A 19243-nucleotide genomic window follows, 5' to 3' on the forward strand; every position below is an offset into this window, starting at 1 on the left:
GGAAGGAAGGAAGGAAGGAAGGAAGGAAGGAAGGAAGGAAGGAAGGATGGACTCTCTCTTTGCTGGAAATCTAGTTACTGTGGAATTAACCAAGTTTCATTTTAGAATTTTTTATTTTTTGCTTCAGAGACCATATGAAACAAACCAAACAACAAAAAAAATGCTGGAGTAAAAATTCATTAGTACTAGGAATGGAGAAGGGAAGGAACCTAGCTGCGACATTATTCTCAGTGATGAGAATGTCTGGGAAAACATGAAAGAATGTAGTTCTGGGACCTCAGCACTGCCCCCCACACACATACACACTTACATATTCTCCAAGTTATCTAATAGTATACACATTACATAAGAGTCGTCCAGTCCAAGTTCCCAGAATAATGATTTCCATTTGTAGCAGCCAAAGTATGCAAAGGTAAGGCATGCTTTCTGAAGCATGATAATTATAAAGAAACCTTCAGAGGATTCGCAGAAAAGTCATAAAGAAGAGTTACTTTTCATGTCTCAAAATCTAGTGGTCTCTAGACAGAGAGGTATTGCTGACAATAAAGCCTTGGAGGCATAGGGAGGTTTGGGGGAAGGGGAGAAGAGAGAGAGGAAAGGACTTGCCCTTGCCCTTTTTTCCCAACTGGGAATTCCAGAAATCCTAAAGGCAGGACATGGATATAAACCCAAAGATATACCAGGTAAGAGGGATCTACTGCTTAGGAACTGGGAACCTAAAAGCTTTCTTGGGTACTCTTAGAAAAACCTTGCAACAAATAAGATATTTTCAAAACCCTTTACCTATGTGATGAAGGCAGCTCAGCATAATGGTCAGGGGGTGACCTCAGAACCACAAGACCTGGGTCCAAGTCCTACCTTTGACACATGCCAGCCATATGACTACAGGTGAGCCCCATAACTTCTTAGCACCCTCAGTAACTCTCAAAGGGTACAAGTTACCAGTACCCTTCCCACCTGCATCAGTGGATGAAGTTTCCATACCAGAAATTCCCATCCCAATGAAACCACATGACTGTAGCTCTCTCTTCCCTCCCAAAATCTAGAGGTCTGTGTTTTTATCTATGCTTCATAAATTAATCTTCTGGATACACAACACTAATCACGCGTCACTTCACTCCTCAAAAACTTCTGATGCTTTCAAATATTGCCCACTAAGAAATGTCCAACCACCTTGTCCCACTGCCATTTAAGACCCTCTGTGATCTTTGTGGCCCACTCAGAGTGTAGCATGATGTAGAGTGTAGTATGATTAGATGTTCAGTTTTAAAAATCTGTTCAATAAGCTGCCTGGAATAAGGAACAGAGTGCCAAGAAGACCAGAGTTCAAATCTTCCTCTTATTACTTCTAGACCTTGACAACTTTTTTTTTTTTAAAGCAATCGGGGTTAAGTAACTTGCTCAAGGTTACCTGCTCAACGGCCAGTTATTTCTGGGTGTGGTGCTGAGTATCCGAGCCCGGATTTGATCCAGGTCATCCCGACACTGGAGCTGGTGCTCTTACTCACTGAGCCACCTGGCCGCCCCTAAGCAATTGGGGTTAAATAACTTGCTCAAGGTCACACGGCCAGGTGTTTCTGGGTGGGTGCTAAGTGTCTGAGCCCGGATTCGATCCCCAGGTCATCCCGACACTGGAGCCGGTGCTCTTACTCACTGTGCTACCTGGCCGCCTCAACCTTGACAACTTTCTATCCACAGTCAGATGAGATCTCAGAAATCATCTAATCTGTTCCCTCACCTTACAAATGAGGAAACTGAGGCCCAGAAAGGCGAAGGTCAAACAAGTACTAAATGGCAGAGTTGGGATTCGAATCTGAGTCTCCTGATTTAAATCCATTATACCGAGGTGCATGCCTGAACTAAGCTATTGAAAAGCAGTGATTTATGCTGTCAAAGGGAATCATAGATCTATAACATGCTGACATGTTTTTATAGAGCATAGGGAAAGGAAGAAAATAAGCACTTATGAAGCACCTGCTGTGTGCTGGGTTCTATTCTAAATACTTTATAATTACTATCTTATTTGATCCTCACAATAACTCTGGGAGGCAGGGCCTGTTCTTATCCCCATTTTACAGATGAGGAATCTTAGGGAGGCAGCACTTAAGTGATTTGCCCAGACTCACATAGCTAGTGACTGTCCGAGGCCACATTTGAACTCTGGTCCCCCTGACTCCAAGCCCAGCTTTATATCTTCTCTGCCACCTCACTGCATAGGATAAATAGGGCAGATTTTAGAGGGCAGCCAGTGACAATTAGCTTGATCAAAGGCCCAGAGTGATAACCACAGACTACCACCCAAAAGGCAGCAGCTCCCTTAAATGTCAAATAGGGAAACCAATAATTTCTTTAGATATTTAAAAGGAAATAAAATGGAAATTAGGCCTGAGAATCAGAAGAAAGATATATTCCAAGAGACTGAAACCCTCATTATTCTGGGTATTCATTCTCAAGGCAGGCTCATCGCCAGAAGGAGTGGGGCAGGCAGGGGGAGATAAGCAGACAGGAAATCATTTTCCCAATGCCCAGGTTTCCATGATTCTTTATCACTTACCTTTCATTCCCTTGGGCCCTGGTGGTCCTGGATCTCCTCTGACCCCTGGAGGCCCTGGGTCACCTGCTTCCCCTGGATACCCTTTCATCCCAGGATTCCCTGGAGCACCTGACAATAAAAGAGGCATTTCTTTCAGAAATAGATGCTCTGTGAGTAAAAGCATAAAAAGTACATAAGGCTAACTTACTGGTAACCAGATCTCTTGCTTGCTAGCCCCAGAGGTCACATTTATTCCTCAAACTCAATAGTTCTCTTTATTTCTTATCCCTAGTGAAGAATCATAGCCATGAGTGATGCTTTGGCTAATTGCAGTTTTCACTATAGGAGTCAACCGTGAAGTCTATGAGCCACTTGTGTGGACCAAACCAGATTAAAATGTAATTGGAAAATATTGAACAAAATCAATAAAAAAGGATAATATTAAATTTAAAAACCAAGTCAATATGCAGCCTGAAGGGATCCATACACATGGATTAGTACCCTCCATTTCCATTTGAGTTTGATAGTTTGGTTTGGTTTTTACTACATCCCCTTTCTTTGGCTCAAGAGAAAAACTCACTTAAATGGTATATATGGGTATCTCATGTGCCAGGGAGAAGTGAAAACAGCAGGTGAAATTATGGATCTTACAAGATGTTCTTTGTCATTATTGGGTCCTTCTACCCCCACCACCTTCTTCTTCTTCTTCTTTTTTGCAACATTTGTATCCAAGTATGTTTTTAAGCTACCTGGAAATCCTGGAGGTCCTGGGTATCCTGGGGATCCTTCCCTTCCTGGTGGCCCACGAGACCCCGGAGGGCCTGGAAAGCCTGGATCTCCTTGCTCTCCAAAATATCCTTAAAGACAGATGAGTTACGCTGAGTGACTGTGTCACACCACTGAGTCTTCACACCTTCCAAGTTCGTGACATTTTATTTGGTCATGACACAACAGTGGTTGTGTCTTTTACAATTTTTTTTTTACAATTAAGGCTTTGCTTTCAGGGGGCCGGTGGGAATCATGAGTTCCAATTCAGGATATCCTGTCTATGTGGGCTTGTAGCAAGGTTCAGGATTTTCAGCAGCCTAGAGTTCTCTGACAACCACATTTTGTCAAATCCAAAGAAACTAGAAGCACAGAGAAAGGAACTACATTGAAAATATTAACAGCTGGCTGTATTTCTAAAATCCCTATGATTGAGAAGGACCTCAGAAATATTGTGTCTAACCCTTATATGAAACATCAATATTATATTAACTTCAAGAAGTATTCTTCCACCCTCTGCCTGAAAATCTTCTGACGATATCACTTCTCTACTAAGTGTCTGCAATAGATCCCTGTTGCCTCTAGTCAAATATCAGCTTCTCAGTTTACCATTTAACACCCTTCACTAGAGACCTGGCTCCAAGATACTGTGCTGTGCACATTGTGATGCCCAGAAGTGTCATTTCAGAAGAGGAGGTGTTCTTTCCCCATCCTGCAACAAGGATTGTAGGAGAAAGCAAGCACTGGAAGGGGAGATCTGTAGTGTTGGGAATGTAGAGGTCACCACTAGGCAAGGAGTAGGTGTGATGATGTTCAGGGGAGGATTTCAAGGCACTGGAGACAGGACACCGTCGTAGGGAAATAGCAAGCTGCCATATGTCTGTGTCCTGAGACAAATCCCTAGTTTAGTTACAAGGAGAAACATCATGAAACTTCATAGAGATAACCATAGGAAAGTGCAAATTGGCTTGGGACCATAGGTGTGGGCCCAACGTTTGTCTGGCAGAAAGGAAGGTGAGTCTCAAGTAATCAGCGTATGGGCAAGTATGAGCTTAATAAAATATTAATTACACTAGTACTTTGACTCTTTAGGCTCTGAATCACAGAATCTGAGATGAGACCTCAGCAGCCACGGAGTCCAAACCATACACACGAGGAAGTCCTTGCTATAATATACCTGATCATCCAGCCTCGGCTTGAAGACCCTGAAAGAGAGGGAACCCTGCACCCCTCTAAGCAGCCTATTCCACTTTGGGACAGCTGTAATTGTTAGGAAGGTTTTACCGACATTTTGTCTAAATTTGCTTCTTTTCAACTGGTACTGCTACTCTGGGGCCAAAGAGAACAAACCTAGTCTAATCTAAAGTCTAGTCTACATCTACAACCCCTTTAAATACTTTGAAGACAGTTATCATGTGCCCCCTGAGTCCTCTTTTCTCCAGGCTACACATGCCCATTTCCTTCGATTCATCCTTATGTGGCATGAGCTCAAGTTTTTTCATCATCCTGGCTGCCCTTCATTGGATACTCTCCTGCTTCTTAACATTCTTCTTGAACTGTGGCCACCAGAAAAGAGCATAATATTCCACACTCTCCTTAAAGGCAGCCCAAAATCACATTGGATCTCTTGGCTGCCATATCCCACTGCCGACTCTTATTTGAGGGTACAGCCCAATGAAACTCCCAGAACAACTCTAGTCTCTCCACACTGCCTCCATTTTATTCTTGTGACATAGATTTTCTTCATACCCAAGTGCAAGACTTTACATTTATACCTGGTGAATTTCACCTTTCTAGATTTGGCCCAACCCTCTAGTTTCTTAAGATGCTTTTGGATCTTTCCACTTATTGCTTCCAGAGCCTTTACCATTATGAAACAGGGGCTATGGATACTTAGTGATTTGAAAAATATTTTGAATTATGGTTAAATATTGAATATGGTTAAATAAAATATTCTGCATTACGGTTAAAGGACTATTTGTCAACACTGAACATTTAATATTTTTTTTAATCAACTTTTGTCAGGAAAGACCACAAGATACATAGTTGCTCAAGCTAGAGGTCAATGATACATGGGCTACATTTTTTTTCTGCATGCAGTATAAGTTGGTTGGCCTTGAGGTTTTTCATTTTTTAAATTCTTATGGGAAGAAAAGAGAAAAAAACCTTATTTTTTCCCACAGACACTCCTGCTCTGAAATGTTTCCTACAGTCTTAAGATAAAAAGAATTACAATCATTCAAAGGAACACTTTAATGTAAATGCTCAAAAGTTAACTGCTACAAAATCTCTTCACTTTTATAATAGAATCCATTGAAACGGAGAACTGGCTTTAGTACTAGCTTTACCAGTAACTCACTTGCTGTGCAGCCTGGGGCAAGTTATTTACACTTTCTAGGCCTTAGTTTCTTTATCTGTAAAATGTGGGGGAAGGACCAAATGGTCTCTAATGTTTTTCAACTCTAAGATTCTTTGTTGTTCATCTATGTTAGACAATAACATAAGCAACTGATTTATTTTCACTTGAAAAGAATTTTTTTTAAATGAAGGAGCTGCACTCAGTGACCTCCCAGACTCCTTCCAGTTCTAAATGGATGATTTTTATGATTTCTAGTTACATTTGTTGCTTTCCGGAGGTCTCATTTTACTATTGTGTGGATCTAGTATAAGGTAACTCCATCCATCAATCAAAATAAACTAATAAACATTTACTGAACTTCTATTATATGTAAGGTACTGTAAGAGATGCAGAAAAAAAAATGTGAGCATCCCTGCAACTCAAGGAAATTACAACATGGTTGGCGAGATAAGGCATATGAAAAGATTAACAATATAAATGTTAATAACAGTGAAGTAGGAAGATATCTCAAAATCTCTATATCTCTACCCCTCCAGACCAAGTTAAAGAGTGGCTATCCTACTTTCTGAAAGATTTTTTAAAATACAGTTTAAACCAACACAGTAGGATGCTTTCATTCCCTTTCCTTTATTAAGGATAAATCACTTTTGGCTTAGACTTCCCATTTTTCTTAAGCTTTCATTTTTATATGACTATTTCTCTTTTGGGAAGTGTCCATATTCAGAGCTTCCTGTCTAGGGATGGGGGTGAGAGGCAGTGTCTAGAAACTATGCATTGATGGGAGAGTGTGGTCCAGGTTTATGTTGTCCTTCATTCTCAAAAAGGAACAAAATGGTAGACTGTGATGTTTTTGACTATTCCTACTTTTGTCTTCTATTGGATAAATATTCTAATTATTCTTGATTTTGCCTTCTTATTTACTAAATGTTTCCTATTTAGGAGTCATCGGTATCACCTTAACTACTTCTGTGTTCACACTGCTGGTGGCTCAGAGGCTACAATGACAAATTTTTGCATCTTCCCCTTATACACATACACACCAGGGTTACCCCTTAAAATATGTGTTGTAGCTGTGTGGCTTTGGCCTTAGCCAGCCCCCCTCTGTGAAGACTCCAGACCTACCAGAATGAGAGCAGATTGAGTTGTTGGACAGCCCAGAGAGAGAGAAAGGAGTTCTTGGGCTTACATAGTGCCATACCCAAGCTACTCTAGAAGGAATGACCCTTAAGGACTAGTCAAAGGGCCTGAGGATGTCTAGCCAGTATGGAGAAGCACCATGGAGAAGTGAAAAGAACACCAGGCTTCCTGGGTTTGAATTAAAGTGCTGACATTTACTAACTATATGATCACAGGCAAATCGCTAAACTGCTACAGATTTCAGTTTCCTCTCTAATAAAGGGGATTTACTCGACCTGGCCCAGAGGCCTTCCTTATAAATCTCAAAATGCCATATAAATGTGAGGCATTATTTTCATTACTAAGAAGACTTAGGGCCCATGCGAGCTGTCTCCAAATATCTGAAGGACTTATTTTGGTTGGTCCTGGAAGACAAATCAGGCACAATGAGTGGGTATTGAAGGGCTAAAAATCCAGATTCAACCTAAGAAACTTCCTGGCAACTAGAGAGATTTCTTTTTTTTTTTTTAAAGCAGTTGGGGTTAAGCAACTTGCTCAAGGTTACATAGCCAGTTATTTCTGGGTGTGCTGCTAAGTATCAGAGCCTGGATTTGATCCCAGGTCATCCCGACTCTGGGGCTGGTGCTCTTAGTCACTGCACCACCTGGCCGCCCCTAACTAGAGATATTTCTAAGGAGAATGGCCTGCTTTAGGACCATTGCTTTCATCACCAAAGGTCTTTCAGCAGAGGCTGGATATTAGAGACTAGATTCCTGTTTAATGACTAGAAGACCTCCAAAGGCCCCAAGTTTCCGTGATTCTATTCTAAACAGACCCATTTACTGGTGACACAAAATCTTTACAACATCATTAAATGGTGGGAAAAACTAATGATCATTTGGGGAGACCAGATTAAAAGAAAATGGGGGAAAGAGGGAAGGCTGCTAGATTTCTTAGAATCTATCTATAAATCCAAAGAAATCCCATGCATGTGTGTGGTCCCCCACCCCCAACCCCTGGAAGAAAATTAATCTTTACCTGGACATCCAGGGATGCCTGGATCTCCTTTTGGTCCAGGTGGCCCAAACAGACTTACTGTATCACCTTGATTTCCTATAGATGATGAAATAAATGTCATTTATTTAGATTTGGGGGAAAGTTTATTTTTTCTTATACAGAAGCAAAACAGTTTATGAAAATATGTGTAATTCATTTGTGCTCTTTCAAACATCTCAGGATATGTTTTTGGAGGTTTCTATCTAAACAGCTATCCATCTAGCATATGAAAAATAAATGCTGAGGTACTGTTAAAGGTTTAACCTTTGGGACACAGTTTCACCATCCACAACAATCAAAGGAAGACCATAATTTATCTGATGTTTGTGATTTTCTCCAAACTTCCCCAAAAATTTCTGATTCAATTTTTCAGCAGCCACTTTGTGTCATAATATTATTTAAGGACATATGTGTGTATATACATATGTGCATCCATACATGTGCATACATACCCATATATTTAGAAATACGTAATATTAGGTTTAATTTTCAGAGCTATATAGCAGACACATAGAATCATTCTGAGCTATGAGCAAGGAAACATGGATTTACATCCTTGGCAAAAAGACTTCACATATATACATATATGTACCCAGATGCACATACAAACTTATTTACTTGCACAGAGTCACTCATTGATTTACTTATTCAGTAAACATTTAGTAAATGTTTTCTTTTTGCCAGGCATTGTGCTAGGAAATGAGGACATAGATAAAACATAGCATAGTCCCTGCCCTCCAGGAACTTACAATCTAATGAGTGAGAAAAAGGAAAACAGTCCATCCTAGTGGAGGTCTCTGGCATTTTTATGGAGCTCAGGATACCTGATATGTGAGACTTCACATATAATGTTATGTAGTTGTAACTCACAGAGTTGTACAAGTTTACAAGCACAGGGACTCACATGGTGGGAGCAGGAAGGGAGGGAAAGAAGATAGGCCTGCTTCCAGCAGGATAAGAATTGAAGGAAGCTGAGAATAGATGGGCAGCTGTCAGTTGTAGTATTCATTTTACCAACATCCAGGAGGTTTGTGTGGTTTAGAAGTGGAGACTAATAAATACTGCTAAGATAGAACACAGCAAGCTTTTCTCTTAACATGTCAATGAACTCAATATATTTGAGAAAAGATGGCTCCATTGCTCACTTTCATATTTGAACCACCTAATTTATTTATTTTTAAAATCTCCTTTACTCAAATGATATAGAATAGTCAAAACTCTAAATAGTCTAAACAAATTGGTGAATTCAGAATTCAATGAATGCTGGGGTCCTATTTCAGAAAATACCTTTAGGTCCTTTTGCCCCATGCGGTCCTGGAAGGCCAGGCAAGCCTGGTAAGCCCAGCTCACCCTAATAGAAAAAAAAAAGACAACAATGTTATGTTTTAAGGAAAAATCATGTAAATATGCCATGTTTATAATTGCAGATCTATAAATGGCATATTATGTTAAAAGTATTCATACTTCATAGGGTCATAGCTTTTAGGCTAGGAGGGACCTTATAAGCTGTAGAATACAACCCTCTTATTTCACAGATGAGGAAACTGAGGTACAAATCACTTGCCCCCATTCACAAAGTTTGCAAACTAAGATGAAATCTGAACCCAGATCTCACCAACTTTAGGTCTAGTGCCCTATTTATATGCCATGTTGCCTCCCAAAATTCTTGCTACATTGGCCTAGAATTGAATCTGGACCTCTCACAGAGCTGGTGAGAATTTTACCAATGACTCACCAATGATACGATTTTCCTTTAGGAACTTCTTGTGCTGGTAACAATTAGTAGAAAGGCCATGTTTGCAGAAATGTATATTATTACACACAATTTAAAACAATTATAGCTAGGGTTAAGGTAGTTACTAGCTAATTAATGTAATTAGCTCATAAAAATTTGAGAGCTCCAAATTTTCTTTAAATTCACTTGGATAGTAGAGCAGTAGTGTCTTTGAATAGTTCGATCCATAACTTGTAGAAGAATGAGTGTATAATTCATGAAACTGATTCAATCTCTGTTTTTAATTTTTTAAAAAGTATAATTAATCCAAAAGTCATCCCCCAATTGATATATGATCAAAGAATATGAATAGCCATGCAGTTTTCAAAGAAAGAAACCCAGGCTATCAATAGTCAAGTCACATGAAAAAATGCTCTAAACCACTAATAATCAAAGAAATGAAAATTAAAGCATCTCTGAGATTTCACCTTATATTTATCAGATTTAAAAAGATGATAAAAAAGGAAAATGATAAATATTGGAAGGGCTATGGGGAAATAGGCTTATGAATGCATTGTTGGTGGAGCTATGAATTGGTCTAATTCTGAAAAGTAATTTGGAACTATGCCCCAAAAGTCACTAAACTAGTCATTGACTCAGTACTGCCATGACTAAGCTTATGTCCCAACGTGATCCATGAAAGAGGGAAAGGATCCATGTACAGAAAAAAATCTAAAGTAGCTGTTTACACGATGAAAGACAAAGAATCAGAAACTAAAATGGAGAATGTCTAAACAAATCAAGGTATATGAATGTAATTGAATTCTATTGCATCATAAGAATGACACAAGGGAGATTTCAGAGAAACCTGGGAAGACTTGTATCCACTGAAGAAGAGTGAAATGATCAGAACCAAGAGATGAATTTATACAAAACCAACAAAAATGCAAAGACAAACAACTTTGAAAGCCTTAAGATCTCTGAGCAATGATCAATCATTATCTCACAGGACTGATGATGAAGCCTGCTGCCCACTTCCTGATAGAGAGGTGTTGAACTCAAGATACGGAATGAGACAGTCATCTTTGGACATGGTCAATGTGGGAACTTGTTCTACTTGTCTATACATATTTGCTATAAGTGTTTTTCTTTTCTTTTTTCTTTTCCCATAGGGAGAGAGGGTAAGAGGAAGAGAATATAAATGCTTGTTAATTGAAATTGAAAAAATTAATTGTAAATTTAAAAAATACATTTAAGATAATCATATTAGCTCACTTGGTATGTCATATATATATATATATATATATATATATATATATATGTCTTTATTTGGTACATATTCCTAGGAAATTTCAACAACTGCTTTCATTAATTATGATTCAGTCTTTCACTTTTAGTGTCTGTGGTAATCTGGAAAAACCTCTGGTTTCCCCTGCCTAGCCTTTTTTGCAACAGACCATCTGCTTTAGACATCTCTCCACCCCTCCTCACCTCTTCTCTACACCTCCCACCCACTGACCTAATTTGGAATTTTCCTTGATAGAACATCCAGCTTCCTGGCTAATTTGTGCCTACCTATGATATTAGAACTGGTAAACTAGTTAGATACATCCAAATAAGGCTCTACCCCTCTCCGTAAAAACCCTAGTCCTCTTCCACATTGGAAAATACCTCTGCTATGGCGATAACTCAGATGTGCACATTTTGACTTGGGAAAAGGGTCTAGGGGTGGGGAACCTGCAGCCTTGAGGCCACATGTAGGCTTCTAGGTCCTTGGGTGTGGTCTTTTGACTGAGTCCAAGTTTTAAAGAACAATTCCTTTAATTAAGGGGATTTGTTCTGTGAAGTTTGGATTCAGGCAAAGGATCAGTCACATCTGAGGACCATGGCCTCGAAATCACAGTTCCCCCACCCCCACACTGGGCTAGCCATTCTAGAAAGCAATTTGGAGTTATGTCCAAAACACCTGGATACCATGGTTCTAGCATAATCAATTTTCCTTTCCTCTTCTTGCCTTGACTTCAAGATCATTTCTCCTATGGCCCTGACTCTCCTAATGGTTAAGTCTAAGAATTCTTGGACGTATCCTGCTGTCCCCTCCAGAGATCTAGGTGTAACCCTGTTCCTTCCTCTCTCAGATAACAATGATCCCAGTGTGTTTTTGTTCCCTCCTCCTTTGCTACAATCTTTTCCCTGTCTTAATACCTTTTCTTGTCTCATGGAAAATCATAAGAACTTCTCTTGTGTGAGCTAACACAAGCCAAAAAAAAGGCCTATTGATTTTAGCACTACTGACTGTCTTATGTTTCACAGGGAAATTTCTAATTCCTTCCAAAGCAGTGACAATAGATAGGGATGCTATTCTACCTGACTTCCCAAGAAATGATTCTTGTCATGACTAAAATTATCAGTACTCGTGTTTGTTATATAAGGTATGTATAACCATACTAGAAACCAGCATTTCTGATACCCCTAGTACCAAGGAAATAATCAGCAGAAACTGTAATAGATTAATTGAATTATAATAGAGTTGCTAGAGAATTGCAGTTTATTAATCCTTCTCTGTGACTGTGGATTTTATCTTTTTTATATTTTTTCTTGGTTGGGGGAAGGAAAAATTAATTCTAATGGTTTTGTAGTATTCATTCTCACATTCATCCCCTTTCACAACTTAGGAAAAAGAGCTCACAAGAAACATCTAAGATGACATCAGGTAATTGTAACTTCTGATGAAATGATAGGTTCCTCTTCCCCAATATGTCAGATAAAGCATTTCATGATTGCCCTCCCCTCCTCCTCATTTTGTGGGATAGCTTACCTGATCCCCTGGAGTGCCTGGGAAACCAATCATTCCTCTTGGCCCTGGAAGTCCTGGGAGGCCTGGGGGTCCTGGAAGTCCTGGATGACCATTCTTGCCAGGTTCTCCTCTTTCAAATCCAGGCAGTCCATCTCTTCCTGGAACTCCTTTTATCCCTGGGACTCCAGGAGTCCCTTTATCTCCTGAAGATGCATGAGGAGTTTAGAATGTTCCATTACCAGACTACCAGAATTAGAGCTGGAAAAGGCCTTAAGAATCACCTAGTCTGGGTGGCTAGGTGGAGCAGTGAGTAAAGCGCCGGCCCCAGAGTCAGGAGGACCCGAGTTTGGTTCTGGCCTCAGACACTTAACACCCACACACACAAATAAACAAGCTGTGTAACCTAGGCAAGTTACTTAACCCCAATTGTCCTCCCAAAGGCAAAAAAAAAAAAAAAGAATCACCTAGTCAGTCAATCAACAAATATCAATCAAATGCTTACGCGTGCCAAGCCCTGCGCTAAGGCATTGAAGATACAAAGGGGGAAAGATTACCTGCTTTCACAGAGCTCACAGTCTAGTAGGTGAGACAACACACAGATGAAGTTGTACAAACAACACACAGATGCGATAAATTCCAGGTCATCGACAAGAGAGGTCACTATCTTTTAGGAGGATGGGGAAAGGCTTCCTGGAGAAAGTGAGATTTTAGTTGGGTCTTGAAGGAAGCCAGGTCACAGAGATGAGGAGGAAGAGAATTCCAGGCAAGGAGGATAGCCACCAAAAGCTTGTTGACTGACCGACTGACTTTCCTAAGACTCAGTTTTCTTATCTGTAAAAAAAGAGGCTTGGACCAGGTGACCTCTGAGGCCCCTTGCAGCTACAGATTTAAGATCCTATGATCCTCACATTTTGGGGGACTGTGAAATCGAACCCCTCAGTTTTCAGATGAGGAAACTGAAACCCAGAAAGCTGGAGTGGCTTGATCATGAATGGCAGAACTGAGGCCCTTCTGAGTCTTCTTACATCCCACTGGCTGCCTCTTAAGCATTCAACATGAGATTGAGCTTCAGAAGCTAAAAGACAATTTGGTCTTCTGGATGACCTCTGCCAAGAATCACCTAGACCTATTGATGTTGGTATTACTGCTACCTGCTCATTGCAACGCCAGCTCCAAAAGGTGTGTGTGAAAGGAATAAGGACAAGGAAGGGGATGGACACATTAGGAATGAGCGTCCTTCCTCATCATCAACTTCTGTTCTGAATGTCCTAGACTCTAAGTGCATATAGGTTTTAGGAGAGAAAATTGTCACATAAGCTCTAAGAATGGGGAAAAATAGCAATAAGAAAATGTCACTTGGTTAATTACCATTTATTTTTATAGAGAGATGGCCTTCCTAGATTCAGCAATAATGCCAGCATCATTGGGAAATGGTTATGAACTCCATATCTCTGGTTGGTCATGCATAGAAATTCCAGGAGATTTGCCAAGGTTAAGCAAATAAACTTATCTTTTCTTACCTTTTTCTCCTGGGAATCCATATCTACCAGGCAGCCCGGGTTCACCTTTTTCCCCCTTTCTTGGAATTATGGAAATATCTCCTTGATCTCCTGGATAGCCTTTTTCTCCTTAAAACATCAATAAAATTCATAGATCAATGACATGATCTTTAAATCACAATATTTTATTTCTCTCCAATCGTGTCCCCATTACTAACTGCAATGATTTTATTTATTAGTTCGTTTGCTTTAGTTTTATGTATTTGTACTGGAAGAGGGGAAATCATTGCTACTTCCATTACAGCAGGTTTGGAAATAGTTTTTCAACATCCAGTAGACCTACAAAAATCCTGTTTGGTCTGTAATATCTCAATTTTCCTGGCCCACATTTACTAATCCACGTCCTCTTCCTACTCATTTTCATCATACTGTTTTCCTTATCACTGGGCTAAGAGAACGGTTGCTTAATTGTGTCCAGCAAAATACACCCTGGAGTTCCCCATAAACACAGATTCCCATGACGACCAAACAAAAAAGAGAAAAGACAAGCAGTTCAGAAACCTGGTTTTCATTAAGCATGCCCTAAGCATGAACCAGGGCTTGTCTTCTTGGTGGGAAATGTGCTAAAGCCTAGGTAAAGAGTGACTTCTTGTATCCTCAATATTATATAGGTGATTCACTGGCTACTAAGACAGAAAAAAATAGTCAATCTAAGCAACTAAAATGGAATAATAATTTAAAATAGCATATTTGTTGTTTTTTTTTCAATTGTTTTCAACTCTGTGACCCCATCTGGGGTTTTCTTGGCAAAGATACTGGAATAGTTTGCTATTTCTTTCTCCAGCCCATTTTACAGATGAGGAAATAGAGGCAGAGTTAAATGACCTGCCCAGGGTCAGATGGCTAGTAAAGTATCCAAAGTCAAATTTGAACTCAGGCAGATGAGTCTTTCTGATTCCAGGTGCAACACTGTATCCACTGCTCTACCCAGCTGTCCCAAAACAAACATATAGGCAATGAAATGAACTCATTGTTTTTTAGCTTGTTTCTAGGAATCATCTAACATCTTTGTCCCAATGGTGGGGGTAAAATCAGTCATGTATGAATCCTCAGAGGCATCAGACTCTCCACCAACTGCAAGCCCAATGTGGCTCCCCAAAGTACAACATAACTGGGAAATGTTTAATAAAGTAAATAAAAATACTATGCAACATAGATAACATTAGCTTGTGGTTTTCTAAGTAAATATGCAGTCCCCCAGAGATCCATTTCTATATGAGTTTGACCCTACTACCTAAGCAAGTATATGAAATGTGAACATTAAATAATTAATGATTCCATGTAGGTTGCAGCTTTCAGACAAGTTCCTCGGGCTCAGAAAAGTTAGATAATTTACACAATAAGGTCACTTGTGGGAGAGGAGCTCTTATTCCAAACTTAGCACTCTGTCACTTCTTATAGGATATTTGAACTAAAGTGTTAAGAGCTACTTCTAATAATAAAGGCAGGAGACATAGTAGAGAAAGTGGCTATGTTACTGGCCTTGGAAACAGAAGACATGAGTTCAAATCTCACTCCAGATATCTACTAGCCGCGGATAAGGCACTGACTCCTTTGAGCGTCAGGTTCCACATTTGTAAAATAGGGATGATCACATCTACTTCACAGGGCTCTTGTGAGGATTAAATGAGATAATATAATGTAAATGCACGTTGCGAACATGAAAGAATTATAACTATGTTAGCTATTATTGTCTACAGGTATATGTAAAAAGACACACGGATAAAAAAATGTTTAGAAATCAAGGCAAGAAATTCTGAAATAAAAATCAAAATAAGGAATCATGGTGAAAGCCAAGGGCTAAGAATGTAATTCAGATGAACTTTAATGGGGAATGGACTTATGATTTCAGGGTATGGACTGTTGTGAGGAAACTCCAGGCAGGTCGACTGCATCAACTACTACAGCTTATAATGTTGTTGAAAGCAAAGAGAGGTTGTGAGTTACACACAACAGTTGTCAAAGAGGGGGTACTTGAACTTGGGCCTTCCTGACTTTGAGGGCATATCATGTTCTCTTGTGAAAAAAGAGACTGAAGTACTACTGAAAATATTTACCTTTAGAGCCAGGCTCTCCTGGCTCTCCTGGAAGGCCGCAATGACCCTCTTCTCCCGGGTCACCCTTTCTTCCTGGAAGTCCTCTTTCTCCTTTCCTTCCTCGCTCTCCTGGAAAGCCTGGGATGCCTGGCAGGCCTTGGGCTCCTGGAGTGTTCCATGGTATACAAAAGAAAACATGGATTTTATGGAAGTATTTTTTGAGAGAGACCACTAAGAGAGATGAAATATTGGCTTAAAGATTGGGGGATAACTTGAGAAGGTAGCAAAGGATGAAGTATACCTACAAATACATTTGGTTAGGCTCCAAACAGAAAGGTGGCTGAGTCTAGCTTGAACTTCATTAGTCACAAGCAAAGAGCGAGCATTTTTTCCCTGAGAGATCTGGGCAAAAAGGACATTTCTGTGTCCATTAGATTGTAGTCTCCTTGAAGGCAGGGGCAATACTTTTCATTTTACTACATCCCTAGGTTGCATCACAGTACCTCTCAAACAGTAAATGCTGAATAAAGACTTGTTTGGCAAGTATCTTTTTTTTGAGACTAAGGTTTCTATCACCCAGGTTGAAAGATCAGTGGCCAGTGGCCATTCAAAGGCCCAATCCCACTGCTGATCTGCATGGAATCTTTGACCAACTTTGTTTATCTGATCTGGAATGGTTCACTCCTTTTTAGATAGCCTGCTGACCCTCTGGTCCCAGAGATTCACAACATTAGGGTCAGATTTAGTGCAAAGATTCCCAAGCTCAAGCAATTCACCAGCTTCAGACTTCCTGGCAGCAGTAAACTTGGTCATGCCCCACTATACCTATCCTGACTTTCCCTAGGTATCTGGGAAGACATTGTGAAAACACAGAAGTGTGGCACCAGCCATAGATCTCCATATTTCCAGAGATTCTGGGCAATATTCTGTGAAACCCATTTTCATTCCGTTTCAAGTTAGAGTCTCTTGGGTACATGATGCCTATCAGAAGAGGAAAGAGGTTTCTTATCCATGTTTATTTCCCATTGCCCCTGTCCCACTCCCAACACTATCAACCCCACTCCATTAAGTAAATGTTGTGGTATAATTAATTTAGCCTTAATTCTTTACTGACCACACACCATATATGAAAATTTTATGCCAAATTCTGGTCCCAGAGCTCATAAGGGAGATCATCTATAGCCTCACTCCAATGTTGCCCAAGGAACGTTATTCCATGATCTTAGACCTAAGTCACCATTTGACTTAGAATTGTTCCTGGGACTTCTACTTTGGGCATCCTAAAGTCTCATATCCCACTCATATGAATGTTAGACCCTAGGAGGAGGCAAAACTGTGGAGAAAGGAAAGGAAGGAAGAGAAAGGGAATGGTATACCAAATCTGGGTGGGGGGAACAACCTTGAGTCTATTGGGATGAAAAAGATGTGACATTTTTTAGTGGAATTCAAAACTACCACTAGTTGTTAATAAAATCTAAAAAATTAAAGAAAATAAATAAAGGCTACCTTTTGGGCCTTGGGAACCCGGTGAGCCATTATCTCCACAGTGACCTGGATCCCCTTGTGATCCTGGGGGTCCAGGTAAGCCTGGAAGTCCTGGGGCTCCTGGGAGGCCCTTCATTCCATCTGGTCCAGGTGGACCTCTATCTCCTTGGTGACCTTTCAAGCCATCAAACCCTGATAAAAAACACAGTCTGGTCAAATTGACAAGGGTGCTATATATAAAAAGACTTAATTTTCTTTTATTTTACATGTAAGCAGAAGAGATGGCAATGTACCTTGAGTTACGCATCTACGACCATGAAAAGGCAATAAGGGGACTCTCCTAGGCTAAATGCTAAAAGGTCCTTAACATTTGATAAAGATTGGTAACACAAGTTGACTTCGCCGCTCCAAAGAACAAAATCCATAATCAAGACCAATATCATTGCTCACAGGGAGCAAACAAAGATCACCAAGAGGAGAGTCTGAAAAAGGGAAAAGAAACTGGACAGGGGAAACAATGAGCTATTCACAAGAGGCACCTGACAAATAACTAAAACAAAACAGAAGAGAAGAAAATGTTCCAGTTGCTTCCTGGGTGGGACGATCCTGTATCACATAAAATCTAAGGAGGACATTGTAGAAATCTGAACAGCAGCATGGTCCAGAGAGTTCATAGGACTGGTCATAGGATTTAGAAATTGAAGGAACTTTAATGATCAGTTCATATAATCTTGTCATTTTACAGATGAGGAAACTGAGTCCTGGAGAGGTGAAGTCACCTGCCTGAAATCATACAAACAACTAGTAGCAGGGACCTAGTTTTGAATTCATGGTTCTGGCCCCTAATACAAGTATTCAGTCCACCATTGCTTACCATGGGCCTTAAATCTTCAATTCTCCCATCATGGTGGACAGGTTATTATAGAATAGACTCTTGGAAGGTACCATAAAATCCCAATTAGTGTGAATAATAAACTCAATAAAGTGGTCAGATGTTTTCAAATTTGTACTATTTTGAGTTATGTAGAATATGATAAATGGTTCAAGCTTAATGGAAATATGCAGTGTGAATCTGAATAATGTGGCCACTCCATGGGCTTCATTATTTGCACTAATCACAACCAGGTTGGAGATATCTTAGACCAAATATCCTATCGTATTCACTACTCCCCAATACATGTTGGGGACAGATATATGTTGGTAGATATATGATAAAGAGATATATGTTACCAGAATGCAAACTCTTTGAGAGCAGGGAGTATCACACTTTTGTGTTTGTATAGGGCCTGATGCATGGGAGATGCTTAAGAAATGCCTGCAAATTTATTGTTGTTTTAATTTGTGAATGAACTTTCTTTTCTCATGTGAAATGAGATGACCAGCTCGTCTGAATTCTACATACTTTATTATAATATTATCACACTTCTGAATAGTTTCTACTTTGAAAGACATTCTCAGGTCTGCTTAGCTTCTCTGCCACATTTATTTTTTCACTCATATTTCTTTTCTCTGCCCAAATTCTATTCGATTCCATGATCCCAGTATTTCCATTTTATCCACATTGTGGCATAACTGTTTCAGCACATTGTCCCCCTGGAAATAAAGCAGTAGGGGAAAAAAGATGAAATTGCATTCTGAACTGACTTACTACAAAGTATTTTGGACGTAGGACAATGAAGACTGTGGACTCCTTAAGGGCACACATCACATCCACTTAAAAAATATATCCTACGATGCCTAAAACGGTGTTCCAGGTATTCAATAACTCTTAGTTACTGGACTTATGAAAGAGAGATTATCACTATAAATTTTGCCCCTCTGCC

The 19243-nt window shown here is 39.9% G+C and overlaps 1 protein-coding gene across 1 annotated transcript in view; it reads right to left on the bottom strand.

The window, feature by feature from the left end:
* Positions 1–19243, bottom strand: part of COL4A4 (collagen type IV alpha 4 chain) — a 152111-nt gene that overhangs the window by 36647 nt on the left and 96221 nt on the right. Inside the window, exons 30-37 of the mRNA XM_069104553.1 lie at positions 17442–17612; positions 15957–16100; positions 13861–13968; positions 12362–12543; positions 9117–9180; positions 7812–7886; positions 3283–3390; positions 2555–2662 (exon numbers count right to left, since the gene is read on the bottom strand). Of these exons, the coding sequence (XP_068960654.1) occupies positions 2555–2662; positions 3283–3390; positions 7812–7886; positions 9117–9180; positions 12362–12543; positions 13861–13968; positions 15957–16100; positions 17442–17612 (960 nt within the window). The remainder of the gene's footprint in view (positions 1–2554; positions 2663–3282; positions 3391–7811; positions 7887–9116; positions 9181–12361; positions 12544–13860; positions 13969–15956; positions 16101–17441; positions 17613–19243) is intronic.

Source organism: Petaurus breviceps, unplaced genomic scaffold (assembly GCF_028583685.1).
Source record: "Petaurus breviceps papuanus isolate PSGF00001 unplaced genomic scaffold, PetGlider_PUasm1.0 688, whole genome shotgun sequence".
NCBI classification, from domain to species: domain Eukaryota; kingdom Metazoa; phylum Chordata; class Mammalia; order Diprotodontia; family Petauridae; genus Petaurus; species Petaurus breviceps.